This window comes from Meles meles, chromosome 2 (assembly GCF_922984935.1).
Source record: "Meles meles chromosome 2, mMelMel3.1 paternal haplotype, whole genome shotgun sequence".
NCBI classification, from domain to species: domain Eukaryota; kingdom Metazoa; phylum Chordata; class Mammalia; order Carnivora; family Mustelidae; genus Meles; species Meles meles.
Genome location: NC_060067.1, coordinates 108,053,065 through 108,076,609, shown reverse-complemented (window position 1 = coordinate 108,076,609; position 23,545 = coordinate 108,053,065). Strand labels below are relative to the sequence as shown.

The window sequence follows — 23,545 nt, the reverse complement described above, 5'->3', positions numbered from 1 at the left end:
TAGGTAATTCTGTTACAAGACCTCTTTGTACCTCCTGATGAAAAGAGGAAAGACATTTGATAAGACTTGCAGCACAGTAGGTGCTCTGCAACTGATAGTTATCATGTCTGTTTCTCGGTGAGTCAAATGGGTGGACTCATGGGACATTATGAAGGCTGACTCATAACTTCTTTTATCTGGTGGCCAATACCTGAAAAACCTGAGCTCGTAGTCCCAGGGCTTGCTTGCTTTAGTACTGTGCTGCATGAACGGTATTATGTAGCATATTGTTCCTTGGAAAAATTGTTCTATAAAATCAGTTTTGAATGTGCATACTGGGACATTCCAGTGGTCTGAGAAATTCTGCAACTAACAATGTATCTTCAGTTTTCTCTAGTCCATTGTTTCACAAATGTATTTAATCATGGAATGCATTGTCATCTTAACACTAGTAGAGAAAAAGGTTTTTTTTGCGCCAAGTTTTTATCCCTGTTAAATGGCAAATAGTTCTTGAGAGGATGGTTCTTTCAAACCAGAGATTAGTTACACTGCTTTTAACCATATTTTCCTCAGTGCTCTGGCCACCTTCTGAGTGAGAGGGAGATGGGCTATATATGGGCTATATCTATATTAGGAATAGAAACAGAAGAGGGTATAGAGTAGGGAAAATGACATTGACAGGCTGTGTAGGGCACACAAGATTTGGCTATTTCTTTAATTCCGTTATGATTAATTCTAACTATTCAAATGAGGACTTTGATTGTGAGAAGTGCCAGCAAAAATGGGAGGAAAATTAGAAGGGGATCATCTGTTAAGAAAAGTAAAGTTGTATGAATGCAATAAAACTGGATATGTGTGGGGCACCTAGATGCCTCAGTCAGTTAAGTGTCTGCCTTTAGCTCGGGTCATGGTTCCGAGGTCCTGGGATCAAGCCCTCCTTCGGGCTCCCTGCTCATTGAAGATTCTGCTTCTCTCTCTGCCCCTGCCCCACTCAGGCACTCTCTCGCTCTCAAATAAATAAGTAAAACCTTAAAAAAAACTGGGAACATGCATACCATATTCTAAATATAAGAGTATTTGGAGTGTGTGTGCTTATGCAATCGGTATTTCAATAGTATGTATGTGTCTCAACCGAGCAACTGATTTTACAGATATTTTCACAAGTCAGACTACATAAACCAGCCACTATGTCAATAATCATGTAAGCTGTATAAGTGGCCTCATGTTGTTCAAATATTGGTATTTTATTCATCAGAACATTCCAAAGTTAAGATCAAGTTGACTACCTGGTTATAGCCAGATAGTTTCCATGTTAGAGATGTTTGTAAGTGAAACACACCTTTGAAGCCAGCATAGGTTATTAAGAGTCACCCAAGTAAATTACTGATGAAATATTTTTCTGATGGAAACAATAATAACTGATATAAATGCAGATAGTTTAAGCTGAGAATTTTATGTCTTGGATATTGACAAACAGTGCATGTAAACAACACTAATAAGGCAATGGCTTTTATTACTCACATAGATTGGATGCTCTTGAAAGGAGGGAGTAGCATCTGGCATCTGCTTAGGAGAGGTAAGCACATTAACAGATGCTTGCTGGTTTGCTGGTAGCACAAGAGTGACAGTAAAGTTACCGAATTAAGTTTATGGAAAGGATAAATGAAGTTGTAGCCATTTCTGAATGCCCCACTTCTGAGGTATAAATCTAGCTCTAGATAACAACACTGGTTTCAACTTTCCTTTTCAAACCATTTTGCAGAAGGGCTTTATTTAATTATGAAAAAAATATTAAAAATTCACAAAACCTTTTACATAAAGATAATTTTAGGGCATTTTCCAATACTGAATTAACTTTTAACTTGATAACAACTAGTTTATTTTTACTGAGATGTTTATAACTTAGAATATTTCGCTTATTTTTAAAATATCATCTGGGGCAAATAGAAAAAATCTGATCAGTGTCTAAAAGCAAATGAAATTTAATACCCTTCTTGTGTGTCTAGAAGATGAAATGTTTTTGTTTTATTATTCTTTTTTCTAGAATAATACTTGCATATAGTTGAAAATATGTACAATGGCTAAAAAAATAGGAAAAGACATGGTATATATATACTTGTAGTTTTATTTTTCTATGTTTACTTTTAACAATTTTACTTGTTCAGCTTTGTAGTGTTAATATATGTAATATTTGTTTATGCACTTTAAAGTTACATTTGTATGGCAGTTTCGTGTCCTGTCATTCATAAATATTTAAATTTTGCTCTTTCTTCATATAAATCTATTGCACAGTGTTTAAAAAGAAAAGAAAATCCACAATGATTTATTGGATAAAGATCATCCTCCATACAAAACCATTACTAACCTAAAGAAAGACAGAATAGTTTTTAATGATATAGGAAATACTTTTTCACTGTGCTGGATTTGAAGTATAAAAAGCACAGGATTGGGTGCCCGGGTGCTTAGTCAGTTAACCGCCTGCCTTGGGCTCAAGTCTGATCTCGGGGTCCTGGGATCTAGCCCCACATTAGGCTCCCTGCTCAGCAGGGAGTCTGCTTCTCCCTCTCCTTCTGCCCCTCCCCCCGGCTCCTACTCTGTCTCTCCAATAAATAAAAATCTAAAAAAAAAAAACACACACACACACACACAAAGAATCAAGTAGTGGCTCTGTCACTAATGAATGATATGACTCTCTGATGCCCAGGAAACATTATGTATATTGATATTCATGATATCATTAATTATTCATGAGAATGATTGGCTCATAATACTAATTCAATTAATATCTCTTATTGTAGGAGAAAACCACTGCAGAAATTAAAATTGCTTTCTCTAGGCATTCGGGATTGAGGATATCCATCAAGAAAGAGTGGACTAATGCCTCTATTGTCTATGCAGGAGTAATTATCCTTTATTCATTCACTGTTCAAACATTTATTCTTGATCTGTGCTAGGTTCAAGAAATACATAAAAAGGTGGCTTCAGCCCTCGGAGACTGCATTTAAGTGAAATAAGGATGGGAAAAGCTGAATGGAACTATTTCTTTTTATCTACATTCTGATTGAACATCAGTGGACTCAAAAACCTTCACTGCTGAGATCTGAATAATTTAGTTATGAGAACTACTTAGCAGGGTGAGCTACAGCTAAGTGTTTACTGTGACTACTGGGGGTGACTCTTGATGCATAACTTCTGTTCCAGAAAGTCACTACTCATTTCAGAATGCAGTCATGAGTATAGTCCCTTGGGACAGTATTTTGCAAATTTCAGTCATTCTCACAAAACCTTCCTCAAATTTTTGGCTATTGTACCCTCTTGTTTAAGAAACAAATTCTTTAACTTTTTTTTTTTTTAGCTTAAACGTATTTTAAAGGAACATTTACATTACTACCATGAATGAAAAATCATTACCACTTGCCCCAAAGAGAAAGTGGCCATACAAATAAACAGATTGAAAATAAAATAATGTTGAAAAAATTATAGGTAAGGACAGGTTCTGGGCACATAGATCAAACTCTGTTTGATAGTGTTAGAGTTCATGAAGTCACAAGAGCTTCAGTCTAAGACACTATCTTTTACCGAATCAAAGCTGAAGAAGTATTCTGAAGGGAATGACTTTCTCTGATTCCCTGTCACTATGTTTCTGGGAGTTGGCATCCCACGCACTGGCTAATGCAGTCCTCCAAAGGCCAATTTCACCTTACAGAAGGTTGAAATGAAGTTTAATTTAGCACTTACAGGTGTTAGGAATGATGATAAATTCTCTACATAGTTTATCTCATTTAATTCTCACAACAACAGATTTCATAGGTGATATTATCTGTACATTATAACTGAGGAATCCAAGCTCAGAGAGGTTAATTATTTGCTTGAAGCTGGCTGAATTAGGATTCCAAGACAGCTGGACTCCAAAGCCTAACCTCCTAGCCACTCTATAACTCTCTGAAATAAACTCATTTTATTCTCACAAAAATACATGTACACTCACGTTAGAAAAGCATTCCTCCCATGTGGACATTTCCATTTTTATAGTCAATGAAGTAGTCATGTATATAGAAAGTCATTTTAATAGAGAGTAAGTAATATAAAAGATGATATTGTTACCCATTAATAGGCCAACACTGAAACATTCTTTGCAAGGGATAGAATAAGCAACCACAGTTTCTAACTAATAATTGTAAACTTTTAGAAAGTTTTGCTGCTTTCAGGGTCCTTAGAGGTTAATGAAATAATAGGAACTGAAATATCTACAACATAATGCTAGAAAAACAATGTCTTTAATGAAGGCCATTGGATATTTAAAATCATCAAGGCTGTAATAGCGATGTGATTAAAATATATTGCAAAATGGCTGCAATGAAGAGTACTCTAAAAGTGGAAGGCTAATAATTTGTATCTGCCTAATGCTTTGTGACCTTAAAGCAATTTTCAAACCCTACTAATTGACTTTTAGAAAATTCTCCTAATGTATCATTTACTTTGACTCAATGAGAAATCTAAACAACGATCATTTGAACTATTTAATTAGGGTCATCCTGCAAACACTCTGTGAGGAAAGCAGAAAGTATACTTGCACATATATCTGTTCTACTTCAGAAGGCTTTAGGAAAGGCCTAGAAAAGGAACTTTTTCTAAAAGGCTTTAGAAAAGGAACTAGAGCTGAAGTAGTGTTCAGGTGTTTGATAGAATAATGGCTCCCCTAAGGTGTCTACATCTTAATCCCTGGAGCTGTGAATACGTTAGGCTACATGGCAAAGAGAATTAAGGTTACAGATGGAATTAAGATTGCTACATCAGTTTACCTTGAGATGGAGAGATGATCATGGATTATCCAGCTGGACCCAACGTGATCACAAAGGTCCTTATAAGACAAAGAGAGAGGCAGTAGAGGGGAACCAGAGACATGGCAGCATGAGAAGGACTCAGCCCGATTTTGCTGGCTTGAAGATGGAATGGGGCCATAAGCCAGGAGCTGTGGATGACTTCTAGAAAATGCAAGTAAATAGATTCTTTCCTAATGCCTCCAGAGGAACATAGCCTTGCCAACGTCTTGATTTTAGCTTACTGGGACCCGTTTCAAACTTCTAACCTTCAAAACTGTCAGATAATAAATTTGTGTTGCTTTATGCCACAAGTTTATGGTGATTTTATATGGCAGCAATAGGAAATGAATGCAGATTTTTAAAAACGTAGACACCACAAGGACAAAGAGTAGCATGAATATCACAGATCAGGTCATATCTATCAGACTACACACCATCAGTCTAATTAAAACACTGGATTATAACCATGAGGAAATAAATTTTTATAAAGTATAAACAGCATATCAATAGTACCCTTAGGTGGTTATCTTTGGCAAGATATATCCTTATTCATAATTGGAACATCTCTCTGGAATTCACTGTTGTTTTTATAGTGAAATAAAAAAGGAAGTCCCATTATTGTTTGTTCACATTTGGTGTTTTTAACCTGTTTAATAATCCTTATCATTAATGCTACTGGCTGCTGTTGCTATCACAGGTCTTACTAGTACAGATCTGTGAGCTTCAGCAAAGTATCTACTTTCTCAGTGCCTCAGCTACCACAAGTGCAAAATGAGATAGGAAGAGCATATGCTCACAGTGTTGTTATGAGGTTAAAAGAAGTTAATTCTTGTAAACACCAAAACAGTCATTGGCACATATTAGGAACTAGCTACATTTAGGTAGTCTTTATTGTAATTATCATCATCATTGTTATAATCCCTGCTATGCTTATCAGTGAGTGCTGAATGCCACAACCTATTTTGATACACAGGCTTCAGATTTTCTTTCTAGGAATTATGGATTAGTATCCCCATTTTTTCAGGTTAAGAAACTGAAACAACTTAACCAGGTTGAGGAGTGAGGACTGTTCTATACATCTAGCCAAACTTCTAGGTTTAGTACTAGATGCCATCTGCTTCCATTACATAAAGGATTTTCTGTCCCAACCCTTCGAAGGACAAAGATAGTCTGAGAGGTAATGGATTTAGATGTGCACTCTTCACAAAAGGTCACTAATATTGTATTATAGTCCTACTCTGTTTACTCTCTGAACGTGAACCATTTTGAATCCTGGTAGAGAATTATTTTTGAAACTGTTTTCTCCTAATGATAAAAATTTGGTTGGAGCCAGACTAGTTAGGCATGAATAGAACCACATGTGATAAAATCTTTAAGGGTATTTTCTTAGAAAAGTAATATATATATGCATTGTAAAACATTTAAAAAATGGAAAATATCAGAATAAAATTATAATAAACCACAGTGTTCTTAGAAATAAGTGTTGTTAATATTTATCTTGAATTATATGAGTTTGTATGTGCATTCATAAAAGAGTTCACATTGTATATATGGTTTTGAAATGTTCAATGTGATTTGCACATTGTTCATGATACATTTTCATTCTTTTATGTCGAAAGAGACATTTTGTAAAATTTAAATCTTTTAAATTTGTTAAATAGTTCAATTCTCCATTTTGTGATATTGAAGGACTTATTGATACTTTCTTTCCAAGATAATACTTTTACACTAACCCTAGGATAAATAAAATCAAAAGATTCTTCAATTACAGGTCTTAATGCAATATTACAATAAACTACCTTGTATTGAGGTAATTTCTAAAAATCCATTTCCTTTTTCTAGTGTGTAAATTCCTTTAAGGGCAGGAATTGTGCTTCACAATCTTTATATCTCTTAAAGTCTGAACAGTTGTTTTGAATAATAATCATTAAGTGATTATTAAGTAAATATATGAAAAGGTACAAATGATTATGAAATTGATATTGAGGTATTGTTGTCAATCCTGCTAAATGTCAAAATGCTGGATCTGAAAATCCAAGCAACGAGTGAGACTATAAAATGTTAGAGCATTTTAAATAGGTGATGGGGATTGAGGAGGGCACTTGTCATAATGAGCACCAGGTAATGTATGGTATTATTGAATCACTATATCGTACTCTTGAAACTAGTATCACATTATATGTTAACTAAATGGAATTAAAACAAAACATTTTTAAAAAGAAATTAAAACAAAAATAATGTTAGAGTGGTGAGGGTCAAGATCCAGAAGGGTAGGAACAAATATGTGTTAAATGTAACTGTTTGGAAGTGTTAATAATTTCCAATGAATGGACTGTAACATTTATCTCTCTATGTATTTTCAAGTCTGTTGCTGATTTTCAACTTTGCTTGCAAACCACATTAAAATATAAGAACTCCTCAAGTTCAAGCAGTGAAACTTTTAAATATGAAGAGTATCTTATTTTTATGCCTTCAGAAAAAAATATGGGGGGAAATTCAGTATTCGGATAACTATTTCTCTACATTATGTTTAAATGTAAGTAACTAACAATCAGATTCAATAAATAAGATGAATTACAAAAATTAAGAATAATTTAAAGCATTTATTTTCATATATCCTTGATAGCTCTATCTTTAAAACTTTATATGGTATAGAGCTTCTCCTTATATATTTTAATAGGAGAGAAGAAATGTAGAAATAATTGTAAAAATTCTTTTTGTTTCTTCGTAACCTAAAATTCCATTTCTTTGTCTGAAAGTTCACATTTTTAAAAGAATTCATGCATAGATTTTATTATATTATACATTTCCAAATGTCAAATATTAATGAAAATAACCCCATCAGGAATTCCTTATGCTTCATTATTTCAGTTCAGAATAGAATTTAGTATTTAATCTTGTGCAAAATATTAGCCATGGGTAAAGTAACTGAACGTGATTTTTTTTTTTATCTTTGGTTTTTATAACCAGGTTAGTGCCTGACTTCTGGGCTGGTATGGCACCTGGAGCATGATAATTAATAATAGTAAAACAGCAATTTTTATAAAAGTTAGTATGAAGTGCAATAGTTTTAAAATTGCTCTTAATTAACCACATACAGTATAAATTCCTCCCCATCTATAGTACTTCATATAGTTTTGGATAAACATCATAAACAAAATATTCACTTTAGAATTACAACCCAAATTTTAAATATATAATTTCAAATGTTGTGTTCTTTTTTTTAGAACAATTTGGCCATATATGACTAACAAAATCACTTTGGTGAAATAAAGCAGATTTTGAGCAAGTTAATGATTTTAGTAAATTAAATAATACATATGCATGCATTCCTTAGTAAACAACATAAGTCATTTGGATTTTTTTTCTTATTAAAAAAGACCAAAATCTTTATATTTTTATATATCAGAAAAACTTGAGAGATAATAATTGCAACTGTAATAATCAAATATACTACTACAAGTACTGTGTATATAAGAAAGAGAGACTACAGTAATTCTCAAACTTGAGTGGACTAAAGAATTGCCAGGATTGCTCTGGGTGCTTCATTATATGATGGATGATAACCCTGATCTCAATTCTTTCCAAGTCCCAGTCCTAATTCTAGGTACCGATCCCAGTTCTTTCCAAGTTCCCAAAGTGGTTCTGGTGCAAGTAATGCCTTGACCACATTATGAGGAGAGAATGGGGTCACAACAGGGCAGTGTAGCTCTTACCAAATACATAACAGGGTTGAGGAGTTTTCTAGAGGTGCCCAGGGTTTTGATCCTTTGCTGTTGTGTGAGCGCTAACCAGAAGCGGTGTTTACCAAGAGCATAGGCCCCAGGAGACTTTGGGTTGCTTCTGGGAGTGGTAGGAGACACACTTTGCTAGGTCTGCTGTTTCCCTTTTAGTCAAGAATGGCTGCAGAAGATGCAGACATCAGGAAGGGGTGGGGGTTTAAATGCTTGCTGATGTAACTTTCAACAAAGGAGTAGCTAATTATCCTATTCTTCCTTCCAGTATGTACGTATTTCTAGTATATAGACATTTCTGAGATATTTTAGAATCCTCATAGTACGTTGTGGGATAAACTTCCTACAGAGGGTTTTGCTAAAGGTGTGTTCTTCCTCAGATATATTCTCATATTATGACATCATATGTAATTCTGCACATAACAAAACTGTTGAAAGACATTAGTGTCTAAATGATAATCAGATATTTGCTTATGTAATTACATTGGAAGATTTCATTAGAGTTTGAGAATATGGAGTGTATTTGTCATGTTCTTGTTTTATATACTTCAGAAACAGGAACTGAAGAGCATTCATTTGCACAATTAAATCTCCCCTAAAGTCCGTGAAAAGAATTCAGGAAGAAAAGCAAGCTGTTTGGTCATTGTTTTTAAGCCATGGCTGGCTGTACTTTCCCCCCGCCACCACTGCCATCATCTTGTGCTCTGGAAAGAAGAGGTCAAAATGGGGAGTGAGGGAGAGCAAAGAAATAAGGGAATACCAATATAATTTTCTCTTGCTCGGAACTAGGACAGCAAAATTACATTTGCCAATGTATCTAAAGATAATTCTCTTTCTATAGTCTAATAACTGATCATAAACCCCAAGGAAGGGACTGCAGTTTATTTCATTTTTTCAAGAATATTGCCTGCATTATGGCTTGATACCCAAGCCAGAATTGGTAATCCATGTGAATTTAAGCCCAGACAACTACATGGGTCTGGTTGTATATTTATCATTTTAGTTTCCTAACTAAAGGGAATATGGTTACTCACAACCAAATGTATCATTTGGTGGGTCATATAACATGAAGTTTATGAATGACCAGTTAGGCTTCATAAACACTTAGTGTCTTATAGGCAGACCTTAATGTCTGTCTGGACTCAAGTATACTCACAAGTTCATTTTCAGATAGAAAAGAATCATTAGAAGAATAAAGCATGGTCTTTCTCCAAAACCTTAGGGGTATGAGTTGTGGATTTTCTTATTGAGAGTTGTCAGAAGTATGAGATAGCATTATTATAAAGCCTAAATGACAGGGAAGTCTGCACTGCAACCTGGTCTTGTAGCAGAACTCTTTCTTAATCTGGCCCCACTCAGAGCTGGTATCCTTAATTGGCTACCTGGTAAATGGTCAGGATACTGACCAGGTATGTATGCTTCCTTCAAAATGCAAAAAAGGTCCATCCATTGGTGAAATGCGTAACTTATTTTTCAATACACAGTGGTATCCTGATATGCCTTAAACCATTGGATGTGTAGAAAGTTTGCCAATGTTTCAGGACAGTGACCTTTAGCATGGTGATAAACCTCACACTCTGGTACATAAGTGTCATAATAAAGCTTCAAGGACACTAGCTCTTTCTTTATGAGCAAGTTTAATTAGAATCATGTCACCAATTATATATTACATATATTATAACATACCTTATGATATATCAATATTTCTGCAGACTGTATTATGACAGCGAGCATAGCCTTGAAGTCAGTCAGTGACAGGTGCTCCTGTCCATCACAGGTGATTGCAAACTGTTTATTATCTTTATTGACTGCAATTACAAGGAAAGTATTTACCAGGTCAGTATCTGTATATAGTTTCTGTAAGCTGGTTAATTTGTTCCAGTAAAGATATGTGTAGAACAGAAGTCGTTATCAACACCTAGTTATGTTTGTGAAAATCAACAGTTATTTTGTACTGGCAAACTGATGAGTTGAATAAAGATGTGAAGATATAATCACTATTACATCTTTCACGTCTTTCTTTGTGGTGCTAGTCTTTACAGTTATACCAGGAACATAGTATTTGCTTTAGTTTATGTTTTTGATGGTGGGTGGTGGGTGGATGGAGTTAGACAATTCCAGACATATATTTCCTTTCCTACCATAATATCATTCTCTGTAAGGATTCTGGCATTTGCTATTTATGTGTATTGCCATTATATGTTACCCTAAGATATCTCTATGGTCTACTGGAACTATTGTTAAATATACCCAAGGCAAGATGTCATTTGTCATTACACCTGACTTCTGTAAGTTCCCATTCTTACTAGGGTGCCATGCTGATATTTTGGATCTTCAGGAATCTGTGTCAATGGAGATCAGTAACTAATAAACATAAGGAAATATGGGCATTCTTTTTTCCCAGTGTACATAGCTGCAGGTCCATGGGAAAATGCTTAGAGGAAGATTCATTGTATACACATTTAGAAGCTTCTTTAGATAGAGGAATCCTTTTTCAAAGGGATTTGGTTTTTCCTCAGCCAAAGGGCTCTGAGTCTATAAACCAGATAGGAGCCTGTGAATCTCCACTTACTTCAACTTAAGTCATCTTTTGCACCTAATTCTGGAATTGTTTTGTTTATTAAGGTAAAACTAAGAGTTCATAGACTATACATGTACTTCATTCACAAGGACCTTCAGATCAGTTAGTTACTACAATAGATCCCTGGAGTGAAAAAATATGTAGATTAGTTAAATTGCCTCTAATGATTAAGTGCTATGAATCAGACTTCTTTACCAATCCAGACTTCATTATGCCTCATTGACATAAAAAGTTCAATTTGATGATCCAGTTGTTATCTCCATGTCCAGGCAACACAGGACGTATATCACAGAGCTTTTCATGATTGAATTTCTTAATGCTTACTAAAGAGAATGTCAGAATACTCTAGAGCAAGGATCAGCAACCTATAACCAATATGCGAAATCTAGCAGGTGACCTGTTTGTGAATAGTTTGTGAGCTAAGCATAGTTGTTATACTTTTAAAGGGTTATATAAAAAAAAAAAAGAAAGAAAGAGAAGGAGGTAAAGCATAGGGTAGGGAGAAAAAGAAGAAAGTATCTTATGTGAGCCACAAAGCCTGAAGTATTTACTCTCTGAGTGTTTATTTAAAAAATTGGCTTGCTGACCCCTTTTCTCCATCGTAGAAGGCACGTCTGGCAATGTAATCACATTGACTGCATAGTGATGGAGTCCAGATTTTAATTATCCATTCTAATAGGCTGCAAATGCCACCCCAGGCACTTGAGTTAACACATTAAGTTCTGAATCGTGTAGGACTACAGCCATATTGATGGATTCAATCAGGTTAAGTCCTCCCTTTTGCCATCCTTGGTCTAATAACTCTTAAAATCCATTCCATACGTTCTTTCCAGACTAATGCTGATACATATTGGCAGGATTATATAATAATTTTTGTGTGTGAAATGTTTTTTCTAAAATTCCTTTTACTTACGGGATCTAATGCTAGTTATTGACCTTATGGGCAGTCAAGGAGGGGTGTTGGCATAGATGCTGAGAAAAGTTGACATCACTTGTGAGGCAGTTGCCTTAGATAAAATTCTTAAAACTTTTTTTGTTTGTTTTTAAAGGGAACACACATCCCCTCAGTTAAAAATGATCCAGAGATGCTAGGGAATTTAAAGTTCTCAGCCTCATCTCTGTCCCCAGTCTCTCTTGAGTCTTATGATTCCACACTTTTTTAAACAGTGTCCTCACATTGGCTTAAGAATCTTGGGGGTGAGGGGTTGCCTGCTACTGGAGCTGTAACCCTGTCTTTATGTATATGCATGCTCTCTGGGACAGTCAGAGAAGCCATTATACACCAATCCCCCCATCCCTGTAATTCCTGTTGCCACAATATTAACTAAATTCCATAGGCACTCGAGCTCCCAAAACTTTCCCCTCCATTGACAGTCTATACCAAATTATCCCTGGTGAAAAATTGAGTCATTATGTTTCTTCTGCATGCCATAAATTGTCAATCTATTATTTTCCTTTGGCAAGGTGTCACTTGTATTCTCTGTAATTATGAGAACAACACAATTCCAAAATCCGTCCCATAAAATCTATTTCCTGTGGCCACTCCTAGTACCTGTATGTATCAGGATCCTGGCAGGAAACAGATATCACCATAAGAGATTTTAACAGAAAAAAAGGGGGGGGGAATTATTTATTAATATGTGCAGGGCTATAGACTCCAAGAGAAGATAGTTAAGTATTGAATGACTAACAGCAGGAATCTTTTAGTACCCTTGTAAGGGATACTAAAGGGAAGGAAGATGGTTGCTAGAGCTGCATAAAAACTAGAGCCACGGAAGAAAAGCCACAGAAAAGAGGGCCACAAAAGAAAGCAGATACTGCCAAAACCAGAATGGGGAAGTAAATGAGAGAGCTAGTAATTAACCCTATCATTCATTTCTCTCACCTGCTAATGTTCTGATGTGCTTTCCACTGGTGTAGGCACAGGAGCCTGAGTGAGGTAATACATATGGGAGAAATCAGCCTGGACAGGTCATAAAAAATATACAGGTCCTAAGGAGATTATTCTTGAAGGTGAATTGAAGAAATGAGAAACATTTAAGAGACTGTGTAAATGTGAAACTGTTATCATATTCAATTAATTCTGACAGTATTTTTCTGTTTGGGGCTAGTCACATTCTCTGAAATCAGAATTCATCTTAAAAGTTATAGTATAGGGGCACCTGGGTGGCTCAGTGGGTTAAAGCCTCTGCCTTCAGCTCAGGTCATAATCCCAGGATCCTGGGATCAAGCCTAGCATCGGGCTCTCTGCTCCGCGGGGAGCCTGCTTCCTCCTCTCTCTGTGCCTGTCTCTCTGCCTACCTGTGATCTCTGTCTGTCAAATAAATAAATAAAATCTTAAAAAAAAAGTTATAGTATTGTGGCATCTGGGTGGCTTAGTTGGTTAAACGTCCAACTCTTGATTTCAGCTCAGGTTATGGTCTCAGGGTTATGAGATCAAGCCCTGGGTTAGGCTTGGTGCTGGGTATGGAGACTGCTTAAGATTTTCTCTTTCCCTCTCTCTCTGCCCCTCCCCTTTCCCTCTCTTAAAAAAAATTACAGTATATTATAGTTTATTTGACCATAGTATTTTTTTCCTTAGAGGAATATCAAATAATAACCTGTCTTAATGGTCAATGTTATGTTAGATTGAATTATCAGTAATGACAATAAAAGGAGGGAAAGGCTATAGACATTGCAGAAATAGGATTCCACAAATTTGCACTGTTTGACATATTTTAAAACCTGTTCACAGATATAGAATCATTTGTGTTTATAATTTTAAATAAACTATTAATAATTTGTATCAGAGATTAAAAACTGGTAAGGTGAAGGAGTTGAACATTTGCAGTTTATATATGAGAGTTAGCAGGTCTTTTCAGAATAATCCTGTAGCAGGTCACACCATGCTTTTTTTTTTTCCTCTTACAAGGTTCTGTGAAGCACAAATGCATTTGTTTGCATCTTAAAAGGAAGAAGAAAGAGGAAGTTTCTGCATTTATATAAAAATAACTTTTCCTGGTGTTCTTCATCATAGTTAAAAAGCAAAATCTTAAATTGATGTGTTCATGCCTTCCTGTATTTGAAAGGAAGAGCTAAGTTGATATGACAGAGAAACATTTCTCCTGACGAAAACTCTGAGAATTGGACATGAGTGTAGGTAATTGATTTAGAGGATGAAGCACTAGTGAAAAAATAGGGGATGTGAGACAAGGGAAGAAAAGCTGATAATGTGCATATTAATAAGCAGGAAACACAATAGACAATTACAATTCAGCATCCCTAATGTAGAATAAACCCCCAGGATTGTCCCCTTGAAGGATGGGAAGGCTATTATTTGCACACTGATTTCCATAATCTTGGATTATGTTGTAAAGTAGTATATAATACTATGGATTCAGGCCATTGCAAAAGTGAGCTGAGATTTGTGGGCAAGTAGATGAAGGTTGGTTCGGGAGGGCCTCACTCAGCTTCAGAACATCCAGGCTTCGAGGAAGGTGAGTAGAAGTTGACTGAGGGTTGCCTCCCAGCCCTCACTGCCCTAAATCCCCACACTTCTGATCTGCCAGGCAGATGCATGGCGCTGAGGAAGTTTCCTCAGAACAGAGATAGTCCTCAGGCAGCAAAACAGAGGTTGGAAATGGTTGGTGTGCTTCACAGCTGACCACTAACCTGCAGCTCTTGGGCCAGGAAGATATGGGATGTACATTAGCAGAATCTGCTACACAGATATGCACAGAAAACACCTGGTATTTTTTGCCACTCTGAATAAGTGAAATTAACTAAAGAGTTATAGTGTGTTTTACTACGTTAATGCCTTTGAGAAAAATCCCCAGTTTTTTTCCTTGTGCTAGTTAAAGTACAAAGTTAGAGCACAAGACAAGTTCAGTTACACTTACTATGTATTTTGAATAATGATATATTTGTGTGCGTGTGTGTGATTCAATCAAGATTAATGTTTGTGTTACCACCACCGAGTCCTTTTGGGCTATAAGTCATTTCTTTGTAATTTTCTGCTCTTTTTTCTTCTGCACTTTGGTCACCAGGTAGAAAAAATATAATATTGAAAAGATGCATTTTGCTATCTTTCTTCATTTTGCACAGACATTGGTAAGAGACAGGATCTTATTCAAAAAGAAAAAATATGCCATTTGAACCTACACATATGTGATAGGAAGGGTTTTGATTCATGCTCAGTCTCATTCTTTGGTAATATGTAGTATAATCTGCTCTCAGTGCAGAAGCAATTACTGATATCAATTACTGATACAAATTTCCTTCAGGTTAAAAAAATTTGTTATAGTACTTTGTAGGATAAATAAAAGACATCATTGTGGAATCTGAAATACCACTTTAGAGTAAATTTATAAAAATTAATATGGCTATATTCTGTTCTACCCTTGTAAAATGCTGTCATTTACATTATGTTGTTAGACTGGAGATTTACATTTTAAATAATTTATTTACAGACCTTAATTGAATCTCCAAAAACAACTTTCTTTTATTTTGATGAAGCTTTCCAGGAATGAAAATTTTGTGTTTCTGTATTTCAGATTCATCTTTTATTGTTTCATTTCACAGCCTATAAAAGTCAGTCAATCTTAGCAACAATAATCTTCCTTTTTAAACTGGCAAATAATGATTTAGGTTTGATTATTCCAAGTGTGTAAAATAAAGGCCAGTAGGTATCTCATGAAAATCAATAGAGAACTATTGTTGGGGCTACAGTCCAGATGTTACTCAAGGACAGACTTCTGTTTTCTGAATAAGGAAGAAGAAAACCATAGCTGTGAAAAGGCCTTTTATTAACTTTTGCATTTTGACTCAACATGGTTTCAAAATGAAAAGACTGGAAGGCAGCATAAGGAACAATTACTGTCCTTGTTGCCCTGACAAGTTACTGAACCTTTCTGAGGCTCAGTGTGATCACCGGTAAAGTAAGAATAGCAGGGCAACTCCATGTAGTTTTAGGAATGTTAAATGAAATAATACATGCTACATGCTTAGCAACATGCCTATTACATGGAAAGTGTCAGTAAATAATAATTGAGAAAGTTAAAGATTAAAAGATAGAAATGACTTCATCTGTAGAGAAGAGAGGGGTGACATTGAGTGCTTATCTTTAAGCTTTTGAAAATTGTCATACAGGGGTTATAGACGAACTATAAATCATATATAAATTTAGAAGGAAGGCTCAGTTTTAACCTAAGAATAAAATGACCATAGAATATGGAGAAAGATTACCTATCTACTATTTCTTGGGAAGTTTTGGAAAGATAAGTTATGATTGTCTCTAGAATTGATTTCCTATGGTAGTGTGATACCCAACTACATAACATGGAAATATTCATTCTGTACTTTATTTATTTTTTAAGATTTTATTTATTTATTTGACAGACAGAGATCACAAGTAGGCAGAGAGGCAGAGAGGAAGAAGACACCCTGCTAAGCAGAGAGCCAGATGTGGGGCTCAATCTCTAGACCCTAGGATCATGACCTGAGCTGAAGGCAGAGGCTTTAACCCACTGAGCCACCCAGGCGCCCCTCATTCTGTACTTTAAAGATTTTATTTATTTAATTTTTTTAGAGAGATCAAATGAGAGGGGAGCAAGGAGCAGAGGGAGAGGGACAGGCAGACTCTATATTGAGTATGGAACCCTCTCTGGCTTTTGGTCTCACAACTCTGAAATCATGACCTCAACCAAAATTAAGAGTCAGAGGTTTAACTGACTGAGCAACACAAGCACCCCTTATTCTGTACTTTAAAATATCCTCAAACTTGTTCTATAATTTTTTTTTACTTATGTTTTAGAGTCAAGAAGATAGTTCTGTAAGTTCTTCATAGATAACCATACTCTTGGAGTACCTCATACGTTCTATTTCCTCTTTTTCCTTGGTGGAAACCAGAGTCTCTGTAAGATTTCACAGACTTTGCGTACTTGAGATTAACTCATAGGCTGCTAAATATTGACTAACCCAACTCATATCACCTATGAAGAATCTGTCTTAATCTTTTAAATAATGTTGTGTCCTTTGCTGTTAGAGTTTAAAAGTACAGGCTGTAGGGTCAGACTGCCTGCAGTGGAATCCAAATCTAGTACCACTTCAGTTTTCCCATCTGTAAAATGACAATAATGTTTGAATCTACTCAATAGGGTAATTTCGAGAATAAAGTAAAATGATATATGTAAAACACATGGAGTCCTAGTTTACTTGAAACACTTAATAATTCACATTATGAATTTTATCTTTACTCTCTCATTTATAACTATATGGTAGCCTACTCTGGCTATATGTAATAGAAAGGAATCTCTTCCTCTACCTTTCCTCAAACATAAAAATACTGAATTATGACGCCATGTTTGTGTTTGTTCAACAAATATGTATTTAGCATCCAGGCTGGGTGAGACGCTACACAGAGAATAACAGAGCTACCCTGATGACTCATACACAACTTGTGTATGATTCCCATATGTTTTCTTCCAGATGTCATCTTCATGCTGCACACATAAGTGTATTAAAAAATCTACTGAATACCTGTTCAAGAAATTGTGAAAGGCATTATTTAGGAATCAAGGAGTTGAAAGAGGAAGCATCTGTCCTTGGAGATGATATTTATATCATGAGAAAAGATGCAGATAATTCAATAAAAATACAATAGCTTTCAAAATCATTATAGTCTTAATTGGCCCATCGGTGTTATAGAAAATACAAGCTTTATATCCAGAAGAAAAAAAAAAGATAATTGTAGATTACAAGAGTTTTGGCGTTTTGCTCTTTGTATTCATGATAATACCTTACCATTGATTTTTTTTTAAGATTTTATTTATTTATTTGACAGAGAGAGATCACAAGTAGGCAGAGAGGCAAGCAGAGAGAGTGAGAGGGAAGCAGGCTCCCCGCCGAGCAGAGAGCCCGATGCGGGACTCGATCCCAGGACCCTGAGATCATGACCTGAGCCGAAGGCAGTGGCCTAAACCACTGAGCCACCCAGGCGCCCCCCTTACCATTGATTTTTAAGGATGATTATTTTGTTTTATAAAATAATACAGGTTTACTATGGAAATATAAGCAATATGGAAGTTTTTAATTCTTTATTTTTATTTTTTAAGATTTTATTCATTTACCTTAGAGAGAGAACAAGAGAGCACAAAGAGTTGGGGGGCAGAGGGAAAGGGAGAAGTAGACTCCCCTCTGAGCAGGGAGCCCAACACGGGGCTGGATCCCAGGACCCTGAGATCATGACCTGACCTGAAAGCAGATGCCTAACTGACTGAGCCACCCAGGATCCCCTGGAAGAGTTTTTTGTAAAAGAAAGCAATGTATCTCTCACAGTCCTATCTTTCATGGGTAACTGTTACTAACAATCAATAAAATTATTTTCAGTAGATGCTCATGGAGTGATTGTTTAAAAATGAGATCATAGGGGCACCTGGGTGGTGGCTCAGTGGGTTAAGCCTCTGCCTTTGGCTCAGGGCATGGTTTCAGGGTCCTGGGATCAAGTCCTGCATTGGGCTTTCTGCTCAGCAGGGAGCCTGCTTCCCCCCTCTCTCTTTCCCTGCCTCTCTGCCTACTTGTGCTCTCTCTCTCTCAAATAAATAAATAAAATATTTTAAAAAATGAGATCATATTCTACAAGCTACTTTTTAAATAAAATAATATAAAGTAAAATTGAAGGACATTAACTTTCAGATAAAAACCTTTACTTAGAATACTCTAAATTATTATTTTTTAGGGAAAGTGATATAAAAAATAGTGAAAGGATGGAATCATTTTTTAAATTCATAAATCAAATTTGGGAAGTATTAAATGACTAAACTCTATCAAAGATGAGGTTAATATTTTATACTATTTTTTCCTCAGATGCTCAGCTTTCCCATCCTATGAGTACGTTTGTTTCATCAAGATTTTTAATATCTGATTTTATAGTGCAATCATAATCCCCTCAACATTTTATCTTTGTTCTGTATGTACTTATATGAAATCTACTGTGTTTTCTTTTTTCAAACTTTTTACATTTCCATTTTGTTTACTCTGGTTCTTCTCTTTGTAGCCTGTATTTTTCTTTGTTATTTAAATTTTGAGTTTGGTTACACATTTGCATATTGAACTATGGTAAAACATCTATAATGAAAACCAGCAGTCCTCTGCTCTCCCCCTAACCAAATACAATTTCATTCCCCATAGAACCTCAAGAACTATAGTTCTTTCAAATTTTTCCTTTTTGTTGTTCTGTTTCTAAAAGATACATCTATCCTACAACTTCTTGATTTACTAATTCTAACTAGTATCTTTTGGTTTCCTGTAATGCACTCGGGGTTTCCCTCCTCAAATGCTCCATTCACCTGTTGTAAGTCCCTACTGGTCTCTAGGCCAGGCCTCTTGCATAGCTGTCATCATGGAACTTTCTTCTTTCTTTTGGTACTTTACCTTTTTTTTTTTTTTTAAAGATTTTATTTATTTATTTGACAGAGAGAGATCACAGGTAGATAGAGAGGCAGGCAGAGAGAGAGAAAGGGAAGCAGGCTTCCTGCTGAGCAGAGAGCCCGATGCGGGACTCGATCCCAGGACCTGAGATCATGACCTGAGCCGAAGGCAGCGGCTTAACCCACTGAGCCACCCAGGCGCCCCGGTACTTTACTTTTTTATTGCAGAATAATTTACACACACAATCTAAGAAATACAGATAAATTAACTTTATACACACACACACACACACACACACACACACATACATACACTTTGTGTGACAACCATTCAGACCAAGATGAGAACATCTCCAGAATCCTGGCAGGTTCTCTTATGCCTGCTTTCATTCATTAATCCTATGCCGAGATATCCTATCTGTATCACCATGGATTTTGTTTGTTTGTTTTTGAACTTCATATAAATACAATCATTGCAGAATACACTCTTTTTCTTCTTTCACCCCATCTTTTGTTGTTGGATTTATCCATGTTGCATGTAGCGGTGGTTCATTATCACTGCTGTACAATATTCTATAATATGAATATAAAATTATTTTTGTAAGAACTTCCTTAAAATTCATTCTAACTTGAGCTTGAAATTTCTCTGAAGAAATCTTTGACCAACTTAATATTTTTCTCCTCCTGGGTGAGTTGCTCTTCCTTCCTGAACACACGAAGACATTTTATAATAATCATTAAACCAAGGGCAATTTCATCAAGATAGATTTTCCCTTAACAACTTTTCTTAGAACTTGATCATGCCCCACTGATACATGGAACTGGTTCATTTTTCTTTTATATTTTAAGGATTTTTTAAATTACATTTTAAAATATGTTAGTGTCTTTTGTTCTTTTCTACTGCAGCTTTTAAACTGTCTTTATACTAAGACTTTTCCTTTTTAGTCTCTTATGCAGATATATTTGTACCAATTGCTATACCTTGTTCTCTTTTTCTGCATTTACTATGAAAATATCAAGCTTTTCCTTTAGTCCAGAAATTAAAATATTATCTATGTTTATCCTAGTTACTGCTTTCTCTAATTTATGTATTATCTGGGTAATGGTACTGTTTTGGTTCAATTTGTCTCCTTATCTCATACACTTTAAAATGATACTTTTTTTAAAAAGTTAAATCAACTTGTGTTGGAACTCTGATTTTATTTAATCTCTAGTCTTTTTATACTATAGTTAATTTCTATGGAGTTTTTTTCTTCCCTGCTTATGATTTCTACTAGTCTTTGCATGCTGTGTTACTTTAATTGTTTTTATGATCATATTATTACTGTTAATATTATTTGTGTAATCCCTTCCCGCAACTACAAATTTTTATTATCTATCTTTTCATTTTACTTGTGTTTCTCTTAGTTCTGCTTAAGATAGTGTCGACAAATTATTCTTTAAATTTCCCTCCCTCTTTTTTTTTGCTACTTTTTATTTTTCCCTTCAAGCTACAGTTTGGGAGACAAAAATCTATATTCCAGTCAGTTTTTAATGACGAGAAAGAAAAGGGGAGGAGAAGCAAAGTGTCCCGGGTTGGAGGTCCTGAGTTGTATTCTCTAATGAGACCTGTTAAATATTGTCTGTAAGGCCCCTCCTGCCCTCTGCCCAAGGATGCACTTGGGTTCCTGTGGGATTTGCTGGGCTTTCCTGACTCATCTGTGAGCCCTGGGCTGTGGAGAGTCCTAACAGTCTTTCCTACTGCTGCAAACACTCCCTAGTCAGTTTCCAAAGGAAGAAGAGATTCATAAGTGGTTTTGGTTTTGGTGATGACTCAAGTTTCTTTATCAAAATTGGTTATAGATTCAGAGAGAGGTTTCAGATTAGTGTTGTTCCATCAGAAGCTTCCAATTATTTTTATCAGCATAAAATTTAGTTTATGACATGAGATAGTACCCCCTTTATTTCATTTCTGCTATTGAATTTCTTTTTTTTTTTTTTAAACAATTTTTGTTTTGTTAGAATTCTGGGCACCTGTCTTTAGGCAGTCATCTTTACCTGGAAAAAAAGACTCAAAAATTCTTTAATGAAAATTCTTTCATATCTTCACAGAACAATCTGATTCCTTAGGTAGGGCTTATTTATTTTTTACTTTTACCTTCATTTAGTAGAAGAAGAAACAGTAGCTCAAAGGAGTTAAGTACTATGAATCTGGATAAATTTTGTGGTTACTGGCACAGCCATGTCTGAGCCTAGCTCCTATAATCCTGCAAAATATTCCTTTTATTCTGCCACGAAACCTCTCTCTTCTTTGGGTTGAGCATCCTGGTTCACTCTGGTACAATGAGTATAGTGTAGACTCACACAAAGCACGAACTGTGTTGACTTCAAGGATTTCTTTAATCCTGTATGATTTCATAATGGGGATAACATGAATTATATTATTGGTCTCTGGTATAATAAAAGTAATATATTCCCTAGAGAGTACATAAAAAATTTTGAGATTAATAATATAATATGTTGTTAACATTTCAAACATAAGAAAATTAATACATTGTTTTCTATTTTTCCAGAAAATACAAGAGACATCATCATGATATATGAAGAAGATGCTGAGGAATGGGCTCTGTACTTGACGGAAGTTTTTTTACATGTTGTGAAAAGGGAAGCAGTCCTATTATATCGCTTGGAGAATTACTCTTTTTGGGATTTGGAATTGCTGAATTTAAACTCTTACAAATGTAAACTTCTGATATTATCAAATGGCCTGCTTAAAGACCTAACTCCAAAGAAATGTCAGTTTCTGGAAAAGGTACTTCATGCACCAGAGAGTGTGGTTACTCTGCTGTGTGGGGTGACAAGTTCCGATCAGCTCTACAAACTATTAAATATCGCTGGAGGCAAATGGGAGATGTCTACTGAGCAGGAGCCCCAAGATTACATCGCTGTAATTGAGAGTATCATATTCGGAGGTAATGTTGCCAAATCTTCTTTATATTTTTTTATAATTAAGAAATCTAAACTTTTTTTGAACCAATGACTGTATGATACTAGGATAAAAAAGAAAAATGGAAGCCAACTTTATGTTGAATGTATGTTACACTTTCTTCAAATGCATAAATATTCTTAATTTTTAGCTATATTCTTCTAATCAGGGCTTATCAGTTGTTTTAAAAATGGTTTATAAATATATTCCTTAGGGTAGCCCATGTGAACTCATACTTGGTAGAACAAGTATGGTATGCTATACTATAGGGCAGTTTGGTTCCAGAAGTTGGTTTCTTTCTTTTTTTTTTTTTAATATTTATTTGACAGAGATCACAAGTAGGCAGAGAGGCAGGCAAAGAGAGAGAGGAAGGGAAGCAGGCTCCCCGCTGAGCAGAGAGCCCAATGTGGGGCTCAATCCCAGAATACTGGGATCATGACCTGAGCTGAAGGCAGAGGCTTTAACCCACTGAGCCACCCAGGTGCCTCTAGAATTGGTTTCTTAACTAGTAAGGCTTGAGTTACTATCTACCCTATTACTATTACCAGTCAGTAGCAGTCCAAGCTTTGAAGGTCTGCTTTAGAATTATAAAACTTCCATTGCGCTGACAATTGTATGATTTCTATTACTATGTTATGGAATATTGTTATTGTTTAATTAGTTTTAAATTAAAAAATTTGTTTTAATCATATAGCCTCATGTCAAAGAGCAGAACACAAGGTTCTCCTCTGGTAAAAAATTACAGTTCCATGTAATAATCAAAACTTGGAAGCTCTCTAATGTTAAAGTTTCTCCCTCCCCCTGTTCTTTTCTGCTTCTGCCTGAGTGCAGAGGTGGTGCCATGTCAGCTGCATTCCTGGTTTTCTTAACCTCTGTTTAAACCTTTTATTCCCAGTATTCCAACTATGGCTCCCTCTCCTACAGGGAAGAGGTGGGGTTCTTAATTTCTACTGGCCGTATCAAATATGAAGTGTTGCCTCCTTTTCTTGGAGCATATTTCTGGGTCTTTGGAGTTGCCTTCATTCACTGGGCTGTATCACCTGTGGCTCGTTAATCTG

At 35.6% G+C, this 23,545-nt stretch overlaps 1 protein-coding gene across 3 annotated transcripts in view; it reads left to right on the top strand.

Annotated features, from left to right (window-relative positions):
- BANK1 (B cell scaffold protein with ankyrin repeats 1) overlaps positions 1-23,545 on the top strand; it is a 306,359-nt gene that overhangs the window by 9,666 nt on the left and 273,148 nt on the right. For all 3 annotated transcript variants that reach the window (XM_045987184.1, XM_045987189.1, XM_045987175.1), the window contains exon 2: positions 22,075-22,473. In XM_045987184.1, coding sequence (XP_045843140.1) covers positions 22,075-22,473 — 399 coding nt within the window. The remainder of the gene's footprint in view (positions 1-22,074; positions 22,474-23,545) is intronic.